The following is a 23,253-nucleotide window of genomic DNA, read 5'->3' on the forward strand; positions in this document are numbered from 1 at the left end:
AAGACTGCGGCTTGCGGGTAGCGCCCTGTAGCTGACGTTCAACAGCTGCAATGCCAGGCAGAGCTGTAATAAAGGCAGAAGTCGTCAGCATACAGGGAAGCGGAGACAGAATTTCCCACGGCCGCAGCGAGCCCGTTAATGGCTATTAAAAACAGGCAGACACTTAAAACAGAACCCTGTGGCACGCCGTTCTCCTGGACGTGGGAGGAACTATATGAGGCTGTGACTTGCACGCGGAAGGTACGACACGACAGAAAATTGCGGATAAAAATCGGCAGAGGACCCCGAAGACCCCATCCATGAAGCGTAGAAAGGATGTGATGACTCCATGTCGTATCGTACGCCTTCTGCATGTCGAAAAAGACAGCGACCAGGTGCTGACGGCGGGCAAAGGCAGTACGGATGGCTGACTCCAGGCTCACCAGATTGTCGGCGGCGGAGCGGCCTTTACGGAACCCACCCTGAGAAGGAGCCAGAAGGCCCCGAGACTCCAGTACCCAATTCAAGCACCGGCTCACCATCCGTTCGAGAAGCTTGCAAAGAACGTTGGTGAGGCTAATGGGGCGGTAGCTGTCCACCTCCAAAGGGCTCTTGCCCGGTTTCAGAACGGGGATGACAATGCTTCCCCGCCATTGGGACGGAAACTCACCCTCGACCCAGAGACGGTTGTAAAGGTCGAGGAGGCGTCGCTTGCAGTCCACTGAAAGGTGTTTCAGCATCTGACAGTGGATGCGATTGGGCCCGGGAGCGGTATCAGGGCAAGCGGCAAGGGCACTGTGAAATTCCCACTCACTGAATGAAGCATTGTAGGATTCAGAAGTGTGGGTGTGAAAAGAAAGGCTCCGACGTTCCATCCACTCTTTAATGGAGCAGAAGGCCTGGGGGTAATTCGCAGAAGCGGAACTCATAGCAAAATGCTCTGCTAAGCGGTTTGCAATGACATTGGAGTCAGTACAAACTGCTCCATTCAGTGAGAGCGCAGGGCGCTGGCAGGGGTCCGATAGCCGTAGACGCGTCGAATCTTGGCCCAGACCTGCGATGGAGTGACATGGAGGCCAATGGTGGACACATACTGCTCCCAGCACTCCTTCTTGCCTTGGCGGATAAGGAGGCAGGCCCGCGCACGCAGCTGTTTGAAGGCGATAAGGTGGTCTATGGAGGGATGTCGCTTGTGACGCTGGAGCGTCCGCCGGCGATCTTTAATCGCTTCAGCGATCTCAGGCGACCACCAAGGCACAGCCCTCCGCTGAGGGGACCCAGAAGAATGGGGAATGGCAGATTCGGCGGCAGTAACGATGCAGGTGGTGACCGAATGAACCACCGCATCAATGTCATCACGAGAGAGAGGCTCAATAGCGGCAGTGGAGGAAAACAAATCCCAGTCAGCCTTATTCATAGCCCATCTGCTGGGGCGCCCAGAAGAGTGACGTTGTGGCAGTGACAGAAGGATCGGAAAGTGGTCACCGCAACACAGGTCGTCATGCACACTCCATTGGACAGACGGTAAGAGGCGAGGGCTACAGATCAAAAGGTCGATGGCGGAGTACGTGCCATGCGCCACGCTGAAGTGTGTGAAGGAACCATCATTTAAGAGTGAAAGATCGAGCTGTGCCAATAAATGCTCAATGGTGGTGCCTCGACCTGTTGCCACTGACCCACCCCACAGAGGGTTATGGGCGTTGAAGTCGCCCAGTAAGAAGAAAGGTGACGGCAGTTGGGCTAGCAGTGCAGCCAGCTCATGCTGCGCGACATCACCATCCGGTGGAAGGTAAAGACTGCAGACGGTAACAGCCTGTGGCGTCCACACCCTAACAGCGACAGCCTCTAAAGCTGTTTGTAGGGGGACAGACTCGCTGTGAAGAGAGTTAAGGACATAGATGCAGGCCCCACCAGACACCCTTTCATAAGCTGCTCAGTTCTTATAATAACCCCGATAGCCTTGGAGGGCGGGGGTTCGCATCGGTAGAAACCAAGTTTCCTGAAGAGCAATGCAGAAGAAAGAGTGAAGGCTGATAAGCTGCCGGAGCTCAGCGAGATGGTGGAAGAAACTGCTGCAGTTCCACTGGAGGATGGTATTTTCCATGTCTGTGAAAGGCATGACAGGACTGGGAAGGCAGATTACGCCGCTGGGTCACCTGCTGCCTCCGATTGAGCACCTGTGCTAGTGCTATCCATGGTGTCTGAGGGACCGGCGAGATCGAGGTCCTCAGTGGACGCCAGAATCTCCACCTCGTCCTCAGATGCAGAGCTGGAAGGTTGCGGTGGGGTGGCTGCCACCGCGAGTTCCTTGGGCTTAGACCTCTTCTTCTTGGATTTCTCACACTGCTCCTTGGGTTTAACTGGCTGGGAGGGCTTCACCGATTCAGTCGCCGGGACTGAGGAGGATCGGGAAGCCCTTCGACCAGCTGATTGTGGGCACTTACGCCACTGTCGGTCGTCAGCCTTCCCACTGGTGGAAACCTGGGAAGGGAGGGACCCAAGGGACCCCTTGCGAGCGTGAGAAGCCGAAGAAGTTAGACACTTCTCCGGCTTAGAAGCAGGGACGGATGTCCCTGATGGGTGGGATGGTGTTGCTCTTGAGGTAGGTGGCGCAGGAGCAACCCGGTGGGTAGAGCCCCCCATTGGCAAGGGGGCAGGAGGAGTTGTACCACTCATCGATCCGGCTGGAAGTCGCGAAACTGATGGGGCGAGCACAGGTGTTGTAGCAGCGGCGTAGGAAGTTGTCATTCTCACGGGATGTAATCGGTCGTATTTCCTTTTGGCCTCAGTATAAGTCAGTCGGTCCAGGGTCTTGTATTCCATGATTTTGCGTTCTTTCTGGAAGATTCTGCAGTCTGGCGAGCAAGGTGAATGGTGCTCCCCGCAGTTGACACAGATGGGAGGCGGAGCACATGGAGTATCGGGATGAGATGGGCGTCCGCAATCTCGACATGTGAGGCTGGAAGTGCAGCGGGAAGACATATGGCCGAACTTCCAGCACTTGAAGCACCGCATGGGGGAGGAATATAGGGCCTGACGTCACATCGGTAGACCATCACCTTGACCTTTTCCGGTAATGTATCACCCTTGAAGGCCAAGATGAAGGCACCGGTAGCTATCTGATTTTCCTTCGGACCCCAATGAACGCGCCGGACGAAATGTACACCTCTGCACTCTAAGTTGGCGCGCAGCTCGTCATCAGACTGCAAAAGAAGGTTCTTGTGGTAAATAACTCCCTGGACCATATTCAAACTCTTATGCGGTGTGATCGTAACAGCAACATCCCCCAACTTGTCACAAGCAAGTAACCGTCGTGACTGGGCAGAGGATGCCATTTGTATCAGGACCGATCCAGAGCGCATTTTGGACAAGCCCTCCACCTCCCCAAACTTGTCCTCTAAATGCTCAACGAAGAACTGAGGCTTTGTGGAGAGAAAAGACTCCCCATCAGCTCTCATACAAACTAAGAATCGGGGTGAATAACTGCTACTGCCATCCTGAGATTTACGTTCCTCCCACGGTGAGGTCAGGGAGGGGAACGTTTTCAGATCGTACTTCTGAGCGTTAAAGTGAGCCTGAGAACGCTTAGAGACTGCTGGCGGCTGGCCACCAGCGAGAGACGATGTACCACGCTTCATTGCGGGTCATCCGCCCTGATACCACCTACTCCGACCAAGGGCCCTCCCCACGGGCGCCACCCTTCCACAGCAAAGGCCACCTGGCAGGATGGCCGTTGCCGGGAGTCCCGATACCCCAGGAGGATAGTCATCTACTCCTTGGCATACGTGGGGAGTTAACGGCGCAGGCATCAGTAGAGCGATCCCTGTGTTATCAGGGGGCTACAACCAACAGGGCACATGGCGGCCCCACCACAACGGACTGGCTACCGCGCTGGATGTTAGGTAACATGTGGTCCATGGTCACTGTCAGTGCAGAAAGAGGTACTGCACAGTGCAAGGTGTAATCTGCACGCAGGAATGTAGTCATGCCCAAGAGATGGAGAGCTGGCAGGACTGCAATTCAGCAGCGAATAAGCTGGCGAAAGGTCTGATCGCAAGATGGACACAATGCACCAAGTAAGGTGCCCTTCCCCAATCGGCTCGCTCTTCGGAAAATTTTGAGAGATGGAGGTCAAACCCAACAGGGGACCATCACAGAAGGCCGAAAAGTTTGAGACTCCTTTTAGTCGCCTCTTACGACAGGCAGGAATACCGCGGGCGTATTCTTACCCCCGAACCTACAGGGGGGGAAGTACGCCCCTATCACATCTGTTGATTTAGAACGTTCTTTTTCAGCGTCTAAATTGATTCTGACTGACAAGCGCCACAGTTTTTCACTAGAAAACCTAGAAAAGATTTTGGTTATTTATTGTGAAGCCAACTATGGTCAGGATATGTGAAACTACGAATGTATTAATTAAACCATTGCCACATCTTTTTTACAGAGATCTTTATTTTGCAGGAACTCAAAAATATTTGGAGTTATGTTCAACATTAATGTTGTAGATTGCTGTGCTCTGTAACTGTGTAAATATTCATTCTCCTTGTTTTAATCACTAATAAGATGTTCATACTGTCAACACTGTGTATTTTAATTTATTTTTATTTTCTCTGCATCATTTTTATTAGAGCCTATTTTAGGTTTTATATGGCCTAAATGAACTACTGAAGGAGCCTATTTTAGGTGCCTAAAACACACTTTTTTATGACCTAAAAATCCGTGATCTAGTCATAATGTTCTCGCTGATCAGTGTATATATGCAACAAAGTTTCTTTCACCTTCAATCTCTGCTAACAAAGAAGGAATAAGCAGTGGTTTGTGAAATATGTGAACAACTGGCAGATACAGCTATGACCACAGAACAAGCTTTGTAAATAAAGGTGAAACGCATATGGTGTAAAATGCTTTTTAATTAATTGCAGTGAGCTTACAACAGGAAAACAAATAATAATCGAGTTTACTTATGCCAGGTGTTCAAGTACGAAATGAGGATTTTTTTGTCTAAAAAAACATGTTAAATTCAGAAGAATTATCAATAGTGTTTTATTCAAAGTACACTTCATCATTTATTATACATTTTTCCCATATTTTCAGCAATTTGTGAGTACCACACCAGTAAAAATTTTCCCTTTTCCTGCCAATCATTCATCAAGCCATTTTTTCACATCTCTGTATCAACCAAAGCGCTGTGTGTAACCCATCGATGCAAACAAGACATAATCAGAAGCAGTGAAGTCTGGTGGATAAGCCGCATATGGTAGAACTTCCCAACTGAGTGCTTCCAATGTGTCGCAAACCGGTTTTGCGGTATGTGAAAGAGCACTGCCATGAAGAAAAGTGACTGTGTTGCCTCTTTTTTTACTGTCGCCTTTTTTCAAGCAGTGAACAGTTCAGATCGGTTAACTGTTGTTAGTAATGTCTAGTATTAACTGTTTCCCCAGGTTTTAACAGCTTATAACAGACCAAGCCGCTTTGGTCCCACCAAACACAGAGCATTGTCTTTCTGCCAAAGCGATTCACACCTGCTGTCAATGTGGGTTGTGTGCCTGGGTCTACCCATGATTTTTTGCACTTGGTATTCTCACACTAAATCCACTTGTCTTCCCCTGTAACAACATGATGGAAAAATAACTTCCTTTTATACCAAGGGAGCAAAATCTCACAGGTTTTTGCACTTTTCCATTTGCCTGTCATTCAACTCATATGGTACCCACCTATCGGTCTTCTAAATCTTCCCATCTCTTGTAACAGACTGGAAACAGCTTGTTGACTAAAGCCTAACTGTTTGGCAAGTTGATTTTGTGTTTGCAAATCATCTTCATCCAATACCTTCATATTTTTTGGCAGTTTTCCATGTTCCTTGCTTGCAACATCAAAGTCACCATTTCTGAAATGCTGAAACCATCATTCACACACATCTTACGATGGAGCATATACACCATAAGCTTCTCAAAGTAATCGATATAATACAGCAGCAGTTTTCTTCAAATGAAAACAAATAATTAATGCTGTCTATGAATGCTCTTTGTTTGGTATAAATTTCGATATATTTAACAACAACGCAGCACTATGCACACGCTTTTCCAATTTATAACTCATGTACATCTGACACTTGTTGATGACACAACAAAATGGTGCAGTGTCAAAACTTTATAGCATAAACTGCATTGGTGTAACAGCTGTTGTCCAAAATCCGCATTTCATAGTTGTACACTTGGTAGCTAGTCACTGTTTTGACATAAAATTTCACGGATTTTCTATATAGAAGAAGTCAACATTCAACAAAATAAATTATTTTAGCTATTTTCTTTGTCAACATGTGACTTGCTGACACTTAAAATTTTTTGAATATTTAATTCTTCATTAATCTCTGTAAATATAATGATGACAATAATATGTAAAAAGTTATTAATTGTTGTTCATTCATATAAGGGCCAGTGACAAGCAAGTTTGTGAATCAGTTTTGCAGTAAATACTGAGTCAGTTTTGCAGCAGATTTTCATTCAGTTTCGGAGCAGACTGAGTCAGTTTTGACATTTTATTTCATAATGAGACCACACAAGTTTTATGTGGCAAGGAAGATGGTGTTTCATTGCCTAGTTGATAAAAGTACCTGATCCTCCACTCATGTGAATATCAAAGAACATCACAATGAGTCAAAAGGAACAAGATAAGTATTTTGAAATTCTACATATTCCTCCAGTCTTGAAAGTATGTGCTAAACTAACTGTACATAATTAATGGAACTTTCCAGAGTTTTATTTAGTTACTGATGGAATGGTAGCCAGAAGTACACAACCAACTCATCCAGTGTGGTGAAGCAATGTAAAGTTTAATCTACGTCACATTCTAGTTGTTATTACAGTGACATGTGATGTGTGACAGACAACAGTTTACAAGTTATCATAATAACAGTTAGTCAAAAGCCAGCATCTGTTGAAGTTCCAGCTCCTTCACTTAAACTAAGGTGAATTGTTCCCTTTCTCACACACATGAAAATATTTGATCAATCTGTCGGCATCCCTTAAACTTCTGTATGAAGTCCTGAAAAATCTGAACATTCATTACTTACCTATCATTTCTTCATCAGTACGAATTCCAACAGCCATGTTGTTAAAAAATCGCAGATTAGTTGAACGAAACATATGGAAGTACCCCGGACTATTTGCAACCACGTAGTGAATACGCAGACAATAATGACTGGTACGGGCAGTGTGCTTGAATAGAGGTACGGACTGCTGTTCCACAGGTCCACATTCTACCATGTGAATGTCCTCTAACAGCACCCTTTGGTACTTCATTACTCTGTCTAACTGGTCATCATAACTGCAACACAAAGAACAACATATTTGTAGATGTGTTGTACACTAGTTTATGTGAGCAGGGTCATCAAAATAATATTTTAAGTTATGCTGATAACAAAAGTATAACTTACTATTCACAAACTATGCATATATGTGTAGTATTTGGATGAAACATTTTAAAATATTTCCTTCTAATGAGACAAGTGAATATTGCAAAGTAGTTCTTGTGTGTTCGTTAAGAAACTATGCTCACAGAGAAAGACGAGATCCATGTGACTGATATTTAGTTTCATTCATTACCAGTGACACATTTTGTAGTTGTGAAAGCAAAAAATTGTTTATGTGAAAGTTGGACCCTTTCTTCCTACAAAATTTTGAGTGTTCCACCACGCTCAACTAAACAAGTGACCATACTGTTGTGGCTGTCTACTCTTAGACGTTTATGATAAAAAAAATTTACGCGCCAGTTTGCCTGTGATTATGTCGCAACATGTGATTGTGTGAATTTTGGGTCTATGGGAAAGATTCAGATTGTTACAACAGATAGCAGTAGCAGAACAACACTAAGAGAAAGTTTATTTTGGGACAACAGGAGAAATATCCAATGAAATAAAAACTATTAGGCAAAACAAGTTTGAATGTGAGATGGCGAGTTATAATTCACATTACTTGGTTTATCTGTGCACCAAATTTAACACATTATAAAATATTTGTTTGGTCTGCTTTGAAACAATGGGAAGAGTGAAACAAGTTGATAATATTTCTAGAAATGGCAATATCGGGTGAAATCAAAAAAGTAAATGAAATTACAACCTCTCTACCAATTAAGGCAAATAAATCACTACATAAGTTAATTTTTGAAAGAGTTCCAGATGACAGAAATAAATTGGAAATTCTTTTAGAGTTTTCCGGCTTCACTTTTCAAATAAAAGCTGACAAACTTGAAGCTAAGAATAAAATGTGCTAAAAACAGTCTTGATTGAATAGATATTGTATTTAAACTGGTGATGGGTTTCGATCTATTGTGTTTAGATCATGATCTAAGTACAATAGACAAACTGGTCACTAGTTTAAGCACAAAATTTATGCGATCATGACTGTTTTTAGCAAATTTTATTCATACACCTGAGATCACTGTTTCTCAAGAACAATGTTCCAGAAAATATTTGAAGCTAAGAAGTCATTTAATGAGGAGTCATTTTCAGAAGGGGGACCGGGAGCAATCTGTAATATATTTTGTATACAAAATGGAACGAAAAATTAAATGACTACTAAAATTTATTATTGATAATCTGATATCGACATAACTGTGTTGAAAACTACATTTAATGTGAAGAAGGTGGTGGTGATACTGATAACAAAGAAGAGGACACAATCCAAATGAGTTGCAATAAAATTCTGAGTTTACTGGAGAAGAAGATGAAAAGAGATTCTGATTCAGAAACAGGTGATTAAAAGAAGCACAGTTCTTACCACATTGCTGTGTTGTTTTATGATGCTGAGGGTGCTCTTAAGACATTTAGAAACAGTGACTGATATCAAGTTAAAAAGTGGATCACAGACTTAACGAAAACAGTATTTTAATGGGTTGGAACCAACTGCAAATACTTTTTTCCTTTTTTTGCACAAAAAGGTTGAAGGTTTGGCTAAACTTTTTATACAGAGTGAGAAGGGTGTTATAGGCTGCACTGAACGAAGGTCTCCAAGAGAAATTTAATGTGAAGTCAAGTCCTGCAGAGATCCACAAACAGCCATCTCGATGGAAGAAGAAATGCAATGAGCCTCTTCAACGATATATTCTTGTAATGAAAGACATTGCCAGCCATGCTGTCATTGATAATCCAGTATGTGATTAATGGAATAAAAGATGATTTATGCACAAAACTTCTTCACTGCAGTACTGGAAATGTGCAACAGTTTATGAAAAAAATAAGGCACTACAAAACAGCTAAGGAGTCTTGTAACTAAATTTTCCTTGAGACATTTAAGTCTCGTCTTCAGCTTCCAACATTATTGTAGCTAAGGAGTCAATGCCAAAAAGAAACAACACAAATTGCAGCAACGAAAATTTCAGAAATTTTATGAGCACAGACAAGAAGGAGCAGTTGGAGGTTGTAAGATTCCTTGGGGTTTTATAAATTTTATATTTTACTGGGACTCTGCAGTAGGCAGTAATAATTTGCTGCCTTAAGCAGTGCTGTAGAATACCATAACACCAAGTAGGAAGTGTTTGGTGGGTGGATTGGGCAGGTCTTGCACCTTGGACTTTCACAGGTTTATGATCCTTGTGGCAAGGGGTTGGGATTGGAAATGGCATAGGGATAGATTAGGATGTTGTAGAGGTTGGGTGGGTGACTGAACACCAGTTTAGGAGGGATGGGAAGTATCTTGGGTAGGACGTCCCTCATTTCAGGGCATGATGATGGGAAATCAAAGCCCTTATGAAAGATGCAGTTCAGTTGTTCCAGTCCGGTGTGGTAATGGGTGACAAAGGGGACAATTCTTTGTGGCTGGTTTTTGGGGTGGCAGGAGGATTGGGGGTGTGAGGGGAAATGGCATGGAAGATCTGTTTGCGGACATGGTCTTGGGGATAGTGCCTGTCTGTGAAGACAGGCAGCATACTGATCGAGAGAGTTCTTGTCACTGCAGATATGCCATCCCCAGGTGGCCTTGCTGTATGGGAGGGATTTTTTTGTGTGAATGGAATGACAGCTGTAGAAATGCATGAACTGTTGGTGGGTAGTGGGTTTAATGTGGACAGATGTGTAGATGGTACCTTTAAAGAGGAGGAGGTCAACATCCAGGAAGGTGGCATGCTAGGTTGAGGAGGGCCTCGCGAAGTGAGTGGGAGAGAAAATGTTGTGGTTGTGAAGGAAAGAGTGTTCTGTCAACCACCCAACCTTCACAACATTCTAGTCCATCCCTAAGACACTCCCAACCTCAACTCCTTGCTACAAGGATCATATCCCAGTGGAAGGCCTAGGTGCAAGACAACTACCAACCAGCTGTCCACCAGAATAAATGGCCACTGCCAATTTGTGGCCAAGAGCAGAGTAGGCAACCCAGTGGCACAACATGCAGCTGAACATAACACTTTATTTCTATGGCTGCTTCACTATCTGAACCATCTGGAGCCTTCCCTCTGCCACCAGCTTTTCCACCAAACAGTTTCTGCCCCCTCTGTACTATCATCTCCTCCCCATTCTCGTTTCACCCTCTTTATTCAACACCATCTGCCAACGCATCTTTCCCCCCCTCCTCTCATTTTTTGCTCCTGTTTCCCCCACCTCCCTGCCCCACTATCTCCTGATGCTGCTCCTGTTAGCATTTTAGTCCTTGACAGACCGCCAGACAGCATTCGTCTCTCTCCCCGCCTGTACACCCTTCCTCTCTCCCAGCCTCTCCAAATTGCTGCTTGCTTCTCATGTGATAGTTGCATTCCAGCATGCCAGTCATATATGCATGAGGTGTGTTTGCTTGTGTGTACGACTGGTTTGTGTATTTCTCTTTTGCTTATGAAGGCTGTGGCCAAAAGCTTTATGGAAGTGCCTTATAATTGTGCCTGTCTGCAGCTTAACTTGTCTTCTTTAATAAATATTAGTTACTGAAGTTCACTTTTGGCTCAGCAAATATAAGGAGCAGACTATTGGTCATCAGAGCTTTAATACAACAGTGCTATCAGTGGTTGCTTGTGTACTGCTATACCAATGTGATAGCCTATAGACTTTTGACTTACAAGAGTAGTAATCAAAAACAAAATGAATATATTATTTTTACATACAAAAACTGAAATATTTAACTAGATTTAAATTTTATAATTAATGGTTTACCATTGTGAGGTTTGTATATTTGGGGGGAGGGGGTTCGGGGGGAGAGGGGGGGGGGGCAGCACAGAAATAAAAGAGGAAAAAATGTTGAATCAATGGGCACTGAACTCGTGTCCATGAATTGCCACTCAGTGCATAAGACCACTCAGCCACCATACCATTACAATGAGACCACCTCAAAAATTGCTCATACTTAGTTCATAAATTTTTAGAGAGCATTTTACCTTTTCATATGGCCCACTTCAGTAAAATATTCTAAGAACCTGAAAAGGGCATCAACCTCTAATACTCACCTAGTTTTATTTTATCTATAATTCCTGTCAACAGAATCAACAACCTTTTATAAATCAACAAACATCTTTTGAATTCAGTAATCAGAAATTTGCCTGTAGTTGTCTACATCTCGTTTAATGCCTTTTACATAGTGGGTTTAACAAGGCCACCTGCTACTCTTCTGGGGGTTTTCCTTTTTCCCAAGTTTTCTCAAACATTAATTTTACCTAATTTTTTAAGTTTGGTATGGACCATTTCAAAAGTTCTTGTATAACTGTCTTCTCCAGCAGCTTTATAAGGGTTTAATGGCTTCTTCGATATTTGGGGGTAAATCTTCTAGATTTTCATGAGTGTTTTGGTATTCAAGCTTATGGTTGGTTCTGAACAATTAAGAAGCTGATCAAAATAATCTGCAAGTATTTCAAAGTTTTCAGTGTTACATAAGCCAAATCGTTAAGTCCCATTCCGAGCCCTTCTGTTATTACATTTACATTTGGAGTACATCTGCCTAACTCTTTAAATCTCAATTTCTCCTCCAGAGATCAAATGGAAAATGGTGCCTGCAGCAAATCATCTACAGAAAACACTTTCATGCCAAATTTCCCCATTTAATCACTTCTTTATATCACCGTCAAGCCTATAACATCCCTGATTTAAAGAAACAACTGAAGGAGTTGAAGACAAATAAAATCACCAGTCCGAGATGGGATCCCAATTCAGTTTAACAAAGAGAGCTCTATGACACTGGCTCATTACTTAGTTTGCATTTATCAGGAATCTCTCGCCTAGGGCAAAGTCCCAAGTGGCTTGAAAAAGTGCAGGTGACGCCTGTACACAAGAAGGGTAAAAAAATAGACCTGTTGAATTACAAACCAATATTCTTAATGTTGATTTGTTGCAGATTTCATGAACTTATTCCGAGTTTGAATACAATAAACTTCCTTGAAACTGAGAAGCTTCTGTCCATGAATCAGCATGGTTTTAGCAAGCACTGCTTGTGCAAAGCTCAACTTGCCTTTTCTTGCATGATATACTGCAAACTATGGATGAAGGGCAGCAGGAAGATTCCAAATTTCTAGATTTCTGAAAAGCATTTGACACCATGCCCCATTACAGACTGTCAACAAAGATAAAAGCCTATGGAACTGGTTTCCACATACGTGAGTGGCCTGAAGACTTCTTAAGTAATTGTCCTCAATAGTGAGTTCTCATCAGAGACAAGGTTATTGTCAGGAGTACACCAGAGGGGTGTCATACGACCACTATTGTTGTCTATACGTATAAATTATCCCATGGACAGGGTAGCCAGCAACCTGCAGTTGTTCACTGATAATGCTGTGGCGTACAGGAAGGTGTCAAAGTTGAGTGACTGAAGGAGGATACAATATGACTCAGACAAAATTTCTAGGTAGTATGACAAATGGCAACTGGCTCTTAATGTAAAAAATTTTAGGTTAATGCTGGTGAGTAGGAAAAACAAACCCTAAATGTTCAGAAATAGCATTAGTAGCGTCCTGCTTGACACAATCATGTCATTTAAATATCTGGGCACAATGTTGAAAATAAATATGAAATGGAACAACCTTGTGAGGATTGCAGTACCGAAAGCAAATGGTCAACTTCAGTTTATTGAGAGAATTTTGAGAAAGTGTGGTTCATTTGTTAAGGAGATTGAATATAGGACTCTGTTGTGATCTATTCTTGAGTACTGTTCAAGTGTTTAGGATCTGCACCAAATCAGATTAAAAAAACAAACTTCAAAGCTGCTAGATTTGTTACTGGTATGTTCAAATAACATGCAAGTATTATGGAGATGCTATGGGGACTCAAAAGGGAATCCCATGAGGGAAGGCGACGTTCTTTTGAAGGAAGGTTATTGAGAAAATTTAGACCGGTTTTCGAAACTGACTGCACAACGATTCTACTGTTGCCAATCTAGATTTCACATAAGGACCATGAAGATAAGATATGAGAAATTAGGGCTCATGCGGAGGCATAGGAATGGTTGTTTCCCCCTCACTCTATTTGTGAGTGGAACAGGAAAGGAAGCGATTAGCAGTGGTACAGAATAGCCTCTCCCATGCACTGTACAATGGCTTGCAGAGTATGCTTGTAGATGTAGATGCAGACAGCCTTTTCACTTACAAGGATAGTAATCATAACTTAATTGAATATATTAATTTTATGTATATAAACTGAACTGTTTAAATATATTTAAATTTAATAATTAATAGTTTAACATTGCAAGGAGTAAAATGGGGGGGGGGGGGGGGGTTGGTAATACTGGGAATCAAACCCAAGTCCACAAATTACCTTATGATGCATTAGACCATTCGGCCACCGAGATGTCACAAGTCTCTACACCTGCACAATACGCTACACACAATTTTAAAGAAAAATACTGACCTTGTGCCATCTCACTACAGCATACACAGTTGAAACTAGACAGTTGTGTCCCTTCTCTGCGGTAGTTGTAGCATAGCTGACCATTATGTCAGCACTAGGTACTGGATTCTAGTTATCATGGGGAGAGCACTACAAAATGCATTTTTGTCTGTTTTATTTGCATACCAGTGTACATATGAAGAGCAATGGCGTAATTTTAGTGTGATTTCTGTCTTGCATTTGAAGCAAAATAACATACTTTCAGTGCAATATTTACAGTGTGCTGTACCACATTGGCACTTGATAACCATTCACCACTAAATACCACTACAAATAAACCAGTTAACTCAGTAGCCAATGAATATTGTTAAATCATCAGAAATGAGAGAAGGGCTACAAAATTTTACAATGTAAGAAAGAGATTTTGGCTGCACACCAATCATGCCAGTCAGTGACAGGATGACCTCAGAGCCCATTCTTATGTGACAGTTGGCTTTACCATACTCTCGAATTTTATTAACTTTTTGAGATGAATCATTTTAGTCAATTAAATTGTTACTGTTTTACAGTGTTTGCTAATAAACACATTGTAATAGCATCCTAGAACTGACTTCAAGTAAATTAGTGGTCCACACGCCCACTTTTGATCATAGGTAGCCTGCTTGCATCTTCCAAAGAATCCAATGTGTTATAAGAACCGCTTCGAGGCACAACAGCTAAGACAGAAATTCACAGATAACAGGTAAGAGGAAATCCTACGCAACAATTCATTAAGATAATCCAGGAAAGAATAGCTTGACCCACCCATTCTCGCGTATGAACACTTGAGCAGTTACACTGTCTCACCTACACAACTTTCTAAGGAATCATGGCTAAACAGAGAAACTTTTAAAGTGGTTTGGAATAAAGGGAATTTTGCAGGTGGCATCTCTCTCTCTCTCTCTCTCTCTCTCTCTCTCTCTCGTGTGTGTGTGTGTGTGTGTGTGTGTGTGTGTGTGTGTGTGTGTGTGTGTGTGTGTGTTTGGGTGGGTGGGTGGGAGGGTAGGAGGGGGGATAACACAAGCAATGCACCTGCTATCCCTACGCCATGAACATGCAGTGAAAAGACTTATTTTATTTAAAAAATATATGGTTAAGGATAGGAGGTGAAATTTGATACTACATGCATCAGAAAGAGAAGGTGGAAGTGAATAGTGAATTAAATGTGACTGAAAGCTTGGGATTGCGAGTAGCAACATCGAGCTAGTAATTAAAGTGTGCCTTGAAACGTAATAAGTTTGCATCATGGAAAATTCAAATTGCGTTCAAGAATTATGAATATTTCACAAGTGAAACATAATGAATGATCATCAAGAAGACAACACGAGGAAGAAAAACAGAACAGCACCAGGCAGGATGAGGACTGCCACATTCCCCTGAACAAGCATCACTGCACACAGGGAGCAGTGGGATGCAGTCACAGCAGCAGAGACTACAAATAGCTACACCATCAGGAGATCAATGAAGCTTACCTAAAGTACACTGAAGTTCACATTAGACATAAGAAGGCATAAATAATAATTCTGTAATACATGTATAAAGGTATGCTGCTTAAGAGTAGTAGGACAAGCCAAAAAGTGAGAATGAGTAACTTAATGAAATGTACAAATCATGGCTCAAGAAAGTGTAGATTCAGGTGAAAATATTAATAATGTAAACTCACTAGCAGAATGTAATGAAGAATATAAATGTGGAATCAATAATTTAACAGAAAATGAGGAGAAAGAAATGTTAAAGAAACTGTAGAAGCTCCAGAAAATATTGCTGAAGCAAGTACTTAGGTTGTTAGTAATAGGGAAATAACTAATAAAAATAAAATAGTGAATTTTCTTCAAGGGCTATACTTGCAAAACGAAATTCATGAGAAAAGAGAGATTAGCCTCAGTTGACCTAAATAAGAGTGAATTTGCTAATATGAGATATATTAATGAGGCAACTAACAATAAAATAGAAGAATATTCTATGAAAACTAACAGTAAATTAGAAGAAAGTACCATCAAAATATGTAAAATTAACAACAAATTAATAGAATTTACTAGGTGCACTGACAAGAAGTTTGATGAAATAATGGAAACCACAGAAGACAACCACAAAGAGACTATGAAAATTCTTGATAATGATATGAGAAGTATGTACTAATGTCCACTTTTGCAGTGATACCCATTATTAAAATATTCTCGGGTTTCAAGCTGCATCAAGTGGTTAACTGCCCATGATTTTTCTGCAGAGATCTCATCTGCCATTGTCAAGTGGTTGGCTGTCATGTGAAGACCACTGCTGTGCTTATATAGCCACCCCGTCACCAGTGACATCACTGGTGCTCAGTCCCATACCACGTATGGTAATGTTTTGGTGGCGCGACTGCCGCACCGCCTCAACTTCCCAAGCACAGAATCCCAGGCTGTACTCAGCTGCATATTGCTTCATTTCTTACACTATCCCAGAAGCTGTTAGTCCACTTAATAATAGGTAAGTACCTGAAGATTGTGTAGATTTTTATGTCTCTTAAAAAGTCAGCTAATCTTCCCTGTCATTGAGCCACAAAATGCTAAAACCATAATATTCTGTGTGTCCTAAGAGGCTTCCTACTTTCATGGCTTTGATGAAACTGCCTGCAAAATTTGTTTGTTATTGTAACCATTTTACTTGAAAACTTTATGTAAGGGGTACAGTTACTTTGATGGGTTTTTGCCATCTGAGATGGTTTCAGCTCAACGCATCAAGGTTTCCATGCTGGGTGGTGGAAACTGATGGAGTGCAGATACCGATCCATGTGGATGGGCTTGCAGTAAATATTGTGACCAAGAAACTTATTGTATTTCTGGCAAGGATGTCCAGGAACATCGAGGAACTGTCCTCCATCATTAGCTTATGTGATTGTGGATATTGTTGATGTGTTGCAGGAACTGTCGCAGCTTGTCATGTTCATGAGGCCATACGATGAAGGTATCATTGAAGCACTGAGAAAAACAAGGAGGCCATGTCCAAGGTGATGTCCTAGAAATGCTCCATAAAGAGGTTTACTTCAACTGGAACTAATGGCCTCCTCAGCCCGACACCATTCATCTGGCTGAAACATTCTCCACCATGTAAAAAACACGTCACAGTATGTTTAAATAAATCCATGAAGACGGTGTTAGTAAGAACCTCCTCGCTCAGGCACCCACACCACCCAAGTTCTAGAGTCTACCAAACACGCATAAAAATGTTACACTATTAAAGCCTATAGCAAGCACCATCGGATCAGTGACCTGTATACTTGCAAAGTATTTGGAGAGCCTCAGCTTGACGAATGTTGGACAATACAAAGCTTAAACGTCTGCATCTTGTGAAGGAAACATTATGGTGAGTTTTGATGTGGTTTCCCTATTCACATGTGTCCCAGCTCTTTGGCAACACCATCATGAATTTATTTAAACAACCCTGACACCATCATATGTTTTACATGGTGGAGAATATTTCAACCAGATTGAAGATGCTGTGATGGGGAGCCCATTAGCTTCAGTTGTAGCCAACCTCTTTGTGGAGCATTTCTAGGACATCACCTTGGACACAGCTCCTGCAAAGCTTAGTTGTTTTTCACATTACATTGATGATACTTTCATCATATGGCCTCATGGAAATAAAAAGCTGGAAGAGTTACTGGAACACATCAACAACATCCACAATCACATAAGCTAATGATGGAAGTAGAGGAGGACAGTTTCTTGATGTTCCTGGACGTCCTTGTCCACCGGAAATGCACTTAGTGTCTTGGTCACAACATTTACTGGAAGCCCACCCACATGGATCAGTACCTGCATACCACCACCCAGCATGGAAACCTTGGTACATCGAGCTGAAACCATCTCAGATGGTGAAAATCCATCAGGGAATTGTATTTTCAAGTCAAATGGTTACAACAACAGACAAATTTTGCAAGCAGTTTCATCTAAGCCATGAAAGCAAAACACCTCATAGGACCCAAAGAATATTATGTTTTTAGCATTTTGTGGCTGAATAACGCAGAAGATTAGCTAGCTTTCGACGAGAGACAAAACCTACACAATATTCAGGTCCCCAGGAAAGATCTGTAAGCTAATAAAGCCTGTGAAAGATGACGTAGGCCTCAGAATACCTGGAATGTACAAAATACCATGTGGGTGTTAGCAGATTCATGTCAGTAAGACTGACCATGCTATTGAACAGTGCCATGTAGAATATAAAAGGTGTTTCGGAAAATGGACACCAAATTGCAATCAACAAGACTTCCATTGTTAAACAGACCAATAGCTTCTTGGATAGTGTAACAAAGAAGCAAAAGAGATCAAAATATCAGGCAAACACCCTCAATAAAGATGATGGTTTGCAGCTGAGTATAGCCTGGGATCCTGTACTTGGGGAGTTGAGGTGGGCGCATCAGTCGTGTCACCAAAACATTACCATATGTGGTATGGGACTGAGCACCAATGATGTCACTCACGACAGGGTGACTATATAAGTACGGCAGTGGTCTCCACGTGATAGCCAACCACTCAACAATGGCAGAGGTGATCTCTGCCGAAAGCTTATGGGCATCAACCACTTGACACAGCTTGAAATGCAAGAATATTTTACTCTATGAGGTGTAGGTCAGCAAGCAGAGTGAGTGCGATTGAAACCCTTCAGGTAGAACCTAATAAAAATATTGGTGAAAATGAGAATACTATTAATACCTTGGAAGTTACTGTCAGTGGTGTCTGTGGTGTAAACAATAAGTTAGTCCCAGATGAGCAGGTTCTGTTAGTTCTCAATGTTACAATAGATTCGGGTGTAAAATTTGTGTATGAGTAAGAATGAGTTAGCTCAACCCAAGCTATCTGTAAACGGAGATTCTGTTCAGAAATTTACTGCTGTAAGTAAAGCAAAGGAGGTTGTTGTGCAGGTAAATGGTATTCAGCATGAGACCTGTGATTTTACTAACATACACACAGAACTTTCTTCAGGCAAAGAACAAATTAAGTTCAGAGTAAAGAAGTAAGGCTAAAGTAAATAATAATAATAATAATAATAATAATAATAATAATAATAGTGGAAATGTTGATAATGATGGTCACGATTTGAAATCTGACAGTTTTTACAAGTTTACTACAAAGAAAAAAAGTAAGTAGTCACAGAGCATATATTGCATCCATTGTTATTTTCCCCAGCACAAATCTATGCGACCTCTATTACTGTTCTTGTTGGAGCCATTTTTCTGTTGCCCTCTCCTAGATTTTTATAGTATGTACCATTAGTTTTATCTCTTTATAATTAATACAATCCTGAATATCACCATTCTCCTAGAATAAGGGGATTACTGTCATGTTTCTCCAGTCAGCTGAAATTCTTTCTTCCTGAAATAATTGTTGCATTAAGTACCAGGGCATAGACAACTCTTCTTCATTTTCATTTCCTTCACAGATGCTACCAATTCTTCTCTGGTTATACCTGCTATCGTGTTCTAGAAGGGAACACCATTGTCAAAGGCCGATCTTGGATTTTGCTAATAGATGTGATGTTAAAAATATTGCTCCCATCTTTTCTTGATACTATTTTCCTCTGCGAGCAGGATTCCTCCCTCATTCTTTATTTGCCTGGTATGGATAAAATCTTTTTGCCGTTTTGTCTCGTGTTCTAGCTATTCTAGAAATCTTGGACCCATTTTAACTGTCTCTAGTTTCTCATAAACCTTATTCCATGCAAGTGCCTTTGCTTTTGTCACAGCCCTTTTAGCAGTTTTATTTGCCAGATCTACAGTTAGCTAACATGTTTAATTATGAATAAGAAATTACTAAAGAAAGATTATCACATGGATCATATTGGACCACGTCAAATGACTCACAAAGGGTATAACCACAGTCTAAGTATTATAGATACATTTACAAAATTTATCTGACTGTATCCTGCAAAGACTACAAAATCCCCAGAAGCAATTACAGAAAACTACTTCCAGAAATCCTGCCCAAGTAATTATTGATAGAAGGACTTGCTTTACTTCTCAAGAATTCAAGAAGTATTGCAGGACACAAAGAATTGGCCATATTTTAATGATTCCCTAGACCCAATTTAAAGACAGATCTGATCAATTCTGCTTTGGCTACAATCATTACTAAGCTTAGTACTGACAACCTTACAAAATGGTACAAAGTGTAAATACCCTTTGAACTTTTGACAGGAGGTAAGGTGCACACAGAGATTGATCTTTTCATCATAAAATTATTACAGAAAGAAATTAGTAATTGATTTGAAGAAAAAACACAATGAACAGTGATAAGATGTTAAATTACATATCAGTAAGGTGGAAGAAGAAAACATTGCCAACTTTAACCGATATATGAAGAAAGCGTACAAGTACAAAGTTGGTGATCTTGTAGTGATAAAACAAACAAAAACTGGAGCAAAACTGAAGAACTTTCATCCCTGGAAAGTTACTGAAGTTAAAACAAATGACACCTACTATGTGTGCTGACAAGGTGGTAACCATGAGGGTCTCAGGACAACACCAACGTGTGCTGAATTTATGCAACCGTGGCCAAGCGGCTACTCCATTCGACTCAGTTCATTGTCTGAATGGCCAAATGTGGAATTCGGATGGGAGATTTAAAGGTTTTCCCACCAATGAGACAAATACGACAAACATTGCGGATTACTTTGCGTGTATTCATTCAGAAACTATGTTCACAGAGAACTGTTCTTTTGTTTTGTTCCTTATTAGATTTTGTAACTGTGAAAGTAATACATAGTTTGTGTGAAAGTTGGACCCATTTCTTCCTAAGTACGTAATGTGGGTGGGTTTCATTCACACTGAGTTCTGATCTTTTGCCACACAAACTTCTCATATATTACTAGGTATGCATCTGATTTCTAATTCACTAGATGCAGATTTACAACTTACTGCTCTAAAATGTGTGTGTACTCACATTTTCAGATAACTTGAAACTAACAATGTTGTTGTGAATGTCTTTAAGTCTGAAGACTGGTCTGATGCAGCTCTCCACAGCATTTTATCTTCACAAGCACTGTCACCTTTGCATGTCCAATATCTTTGTAAAAGTAACCCACAGATATACAAAACTACTATCTTTTACCATAACTGCTGCAACCTACATCTATTATTGTCTGATCTATACACATAACTTTCACTATCTCTCCATATTTTACTCTCTTCCTACATGTACTGTTTATTATCCACAATGCACTTCTATATAAGCCTACACACCACACAAATACTTTCAGAAAAGACTTTCTAACATTTCAATTTTCTTAGTAATTTTTCTTTTTCAGAAAATCTTTTCTTACTGTTGTCACTCTACATTTTATACTCTCATTACTTCTGCCATCATCAGTTACTTCGCTGCCCAAATAGCAAAACTTGTATCCTTCTTTCGGCATCTCATTTCATGGTCTAATTCTCTCAGCATCACAGGGCTTAATTCGACTACACTCTGTTACCATCACGTTAATTTCTATAAAGTCACACTGGTATACCAAATATTGAGTATATGCATCTCAATATTTGGTACATGAATACATAAGTGACCAACTGTGTGTTGTACATTTACGAAGTGTCGCTTCACTTCATGCATGGTAGTGACAGTGATTCTTACTTTTCATCCTCAACAAATGAGGATACTGTGATTTTGTGTGATTGTGGTCTCTCACAGTGACAATGAATAAAAGAAAGACAATGAGTAGGCAACTCACCTCCAATGGAAAATGTATGTTCATGAAGGGCTTCCACTAGTAGAGGATGAAGATGAATCCTATGATGCATAGCTTGGAAAATATGAACAATATTGTAACAATGTTAGCATTACTTCAGAAGAGGACATATGTTGTACATTGACAACTACTCTTGTCCAGATTTCTTCCATTATTTGGATGATGGAGTAACGAATGAATTAGGGGCAATTATCATCAACAGTGAAAAGTATAATGACATTAAAATGCAAATTACTGAAAGGGAAATTGGTATTTCAGTGAACAAACACAGTAATAGCATTGAAGGGATGTGTGCACATTGATAAAAGTCACCTTGTTGTATGGCATCAAATGACAAAATTACTGCCAAGCAAATTTGGAAAAATGTACATCTAAATACATGCTGCACAAATATGAATCATCTGAATCAATGGATAAGCATAATAGAATGTGTGCAAGAAACTAAAAAATTAGACAAAAATTACTTTTCACATACTGACATGTGAAACACATTCAGACCCTTTAACCAATAGACACTTGAGTACCTCCTGATCATCTTTTAACATTCATCTAATAAGATGAAGTTTCAATTGCAGCACAGAAAAAAGAAAAAGGAAATGCATTACTCTTGTAAATGATGTGGTATTGGAGTTGTCGATATACTTCATTTTTTGCTGTACCATCTTCATAAGAAAAACTCCACAGCACAAAAAGGGTTAATAATGTACCTAGAAAATATTTTTTCATAAAATTTATTCCGTCTTTTATTTGCTGTAAGTGTCAATTTCTTTTTATGAGACTTCTCCCCACAATGGAGCCCAATTTAGTGTATGTCTCAGACGGAGTGGATGAGATGAATTTAGAAGAGGTGAGAGAGAAGCAGAGGCAATGAGAAGGAAAGGGCAGCTGAAACTGAGGATTAGAATATGGTGCCAAAAGAAGCTCCCTTTTATGCTTTTGCGAAAGTGGCAAGTTATGGTGGTAACATTGGAATTCAGGGAGCACGCAGGGCAGAAGATGAAAGGCAGAGCACAATGAAGACACTGTGAACAAAAGTCTGTAGATGTGTATACCGTATTTACTCGAATCTAAGCCGCACTCGAATCTAAGCCGCACCTGAAAAATGAGACTCGAAATCAAGGAAAAAAAATTTCCCGAATCTACGCCGCACCTGAAATTTGAGACTCTAAATTCATAGCAGAGAAAAGTTTTAGGCTGCACCTCCAAATCGAAACAAAGTTGGTCCATTGTAATATGAGACACAATTTAGGTTGAATGAATGACTATACAGCTACAGTAGTTTGGTTCGAGTCGTAAGCTTAGCAGTTAAGCTTAACCAGGTAGCCATTGCTATGCGTCAGGCGCTCCGTCCGTATTTACACGGGTACCCTTCCTTTTACACGTGCTTCGTCTGGCTTTGACTTGATTGCATATTTTTCTTTGATCTGATAATTGCCGTTCTCTTTGTTATAGGTGTTTACGTCACTCTAAGCTGAAAATGCATTACTGTACTGAGTCATGCATTGTTTGTCGCGGCATGGCTTGCTTTTGTGCGCGCTACCGCGGCTTACAATAAAAAATAAAAAAAGAGAGGAATTGTCTCATAACCGAAACAATGCAAGAGACTGCTATTTGTTGTTACTTACACTGCTGCTTTCTTTGATAATGATCAACAAGAACCAAATCATAGACTGCGTATGATAGAAGATGTTCTGAAGGAGAGTTAAGTGAAAATTTTTTTAGTT

At 40.9% G+C, this 23,253-nt stretch overlaps 1 protein-coding gene across 1 annotated transcript in view; it reads right to left on the minus strand.

Annotated features, from left to right (window-relative positions):
• The window catches only part of LOC124605791 (phosphatidylinositide phosphatase SAC2), a 386,400-nt gene that overhangs the window by 97,719 nt on the left and 265,428 nt on the right, over positions 1–23,253 (minus strand). The window contains exon 13 of the mRNA XM_047137683.1: positions 7,052–7,305. Within this exon, the coding sequence (XP_046993639.1) occupies positions 7,052–7,305 (254 nt within the window). The remainder of the gene's footprint in view (positions 1–7,051; positions 7,306–23,253) is intronic.

The sequence above is a fragment of the Schistocerca americana genome, chromosome 3, assembly GCF_021461395.2.
Source record: "Schistocerca americana isolate TAMUIC-IGC-003095 chromosome 3, iqSchAmer2.1, whole genome shotgun sequence".
NCBI lineage: Eukaryota > Metazoa > Arthropoda > Insecta > Orthoptera > Acrididae > Schistocerca > Schistocerca americana.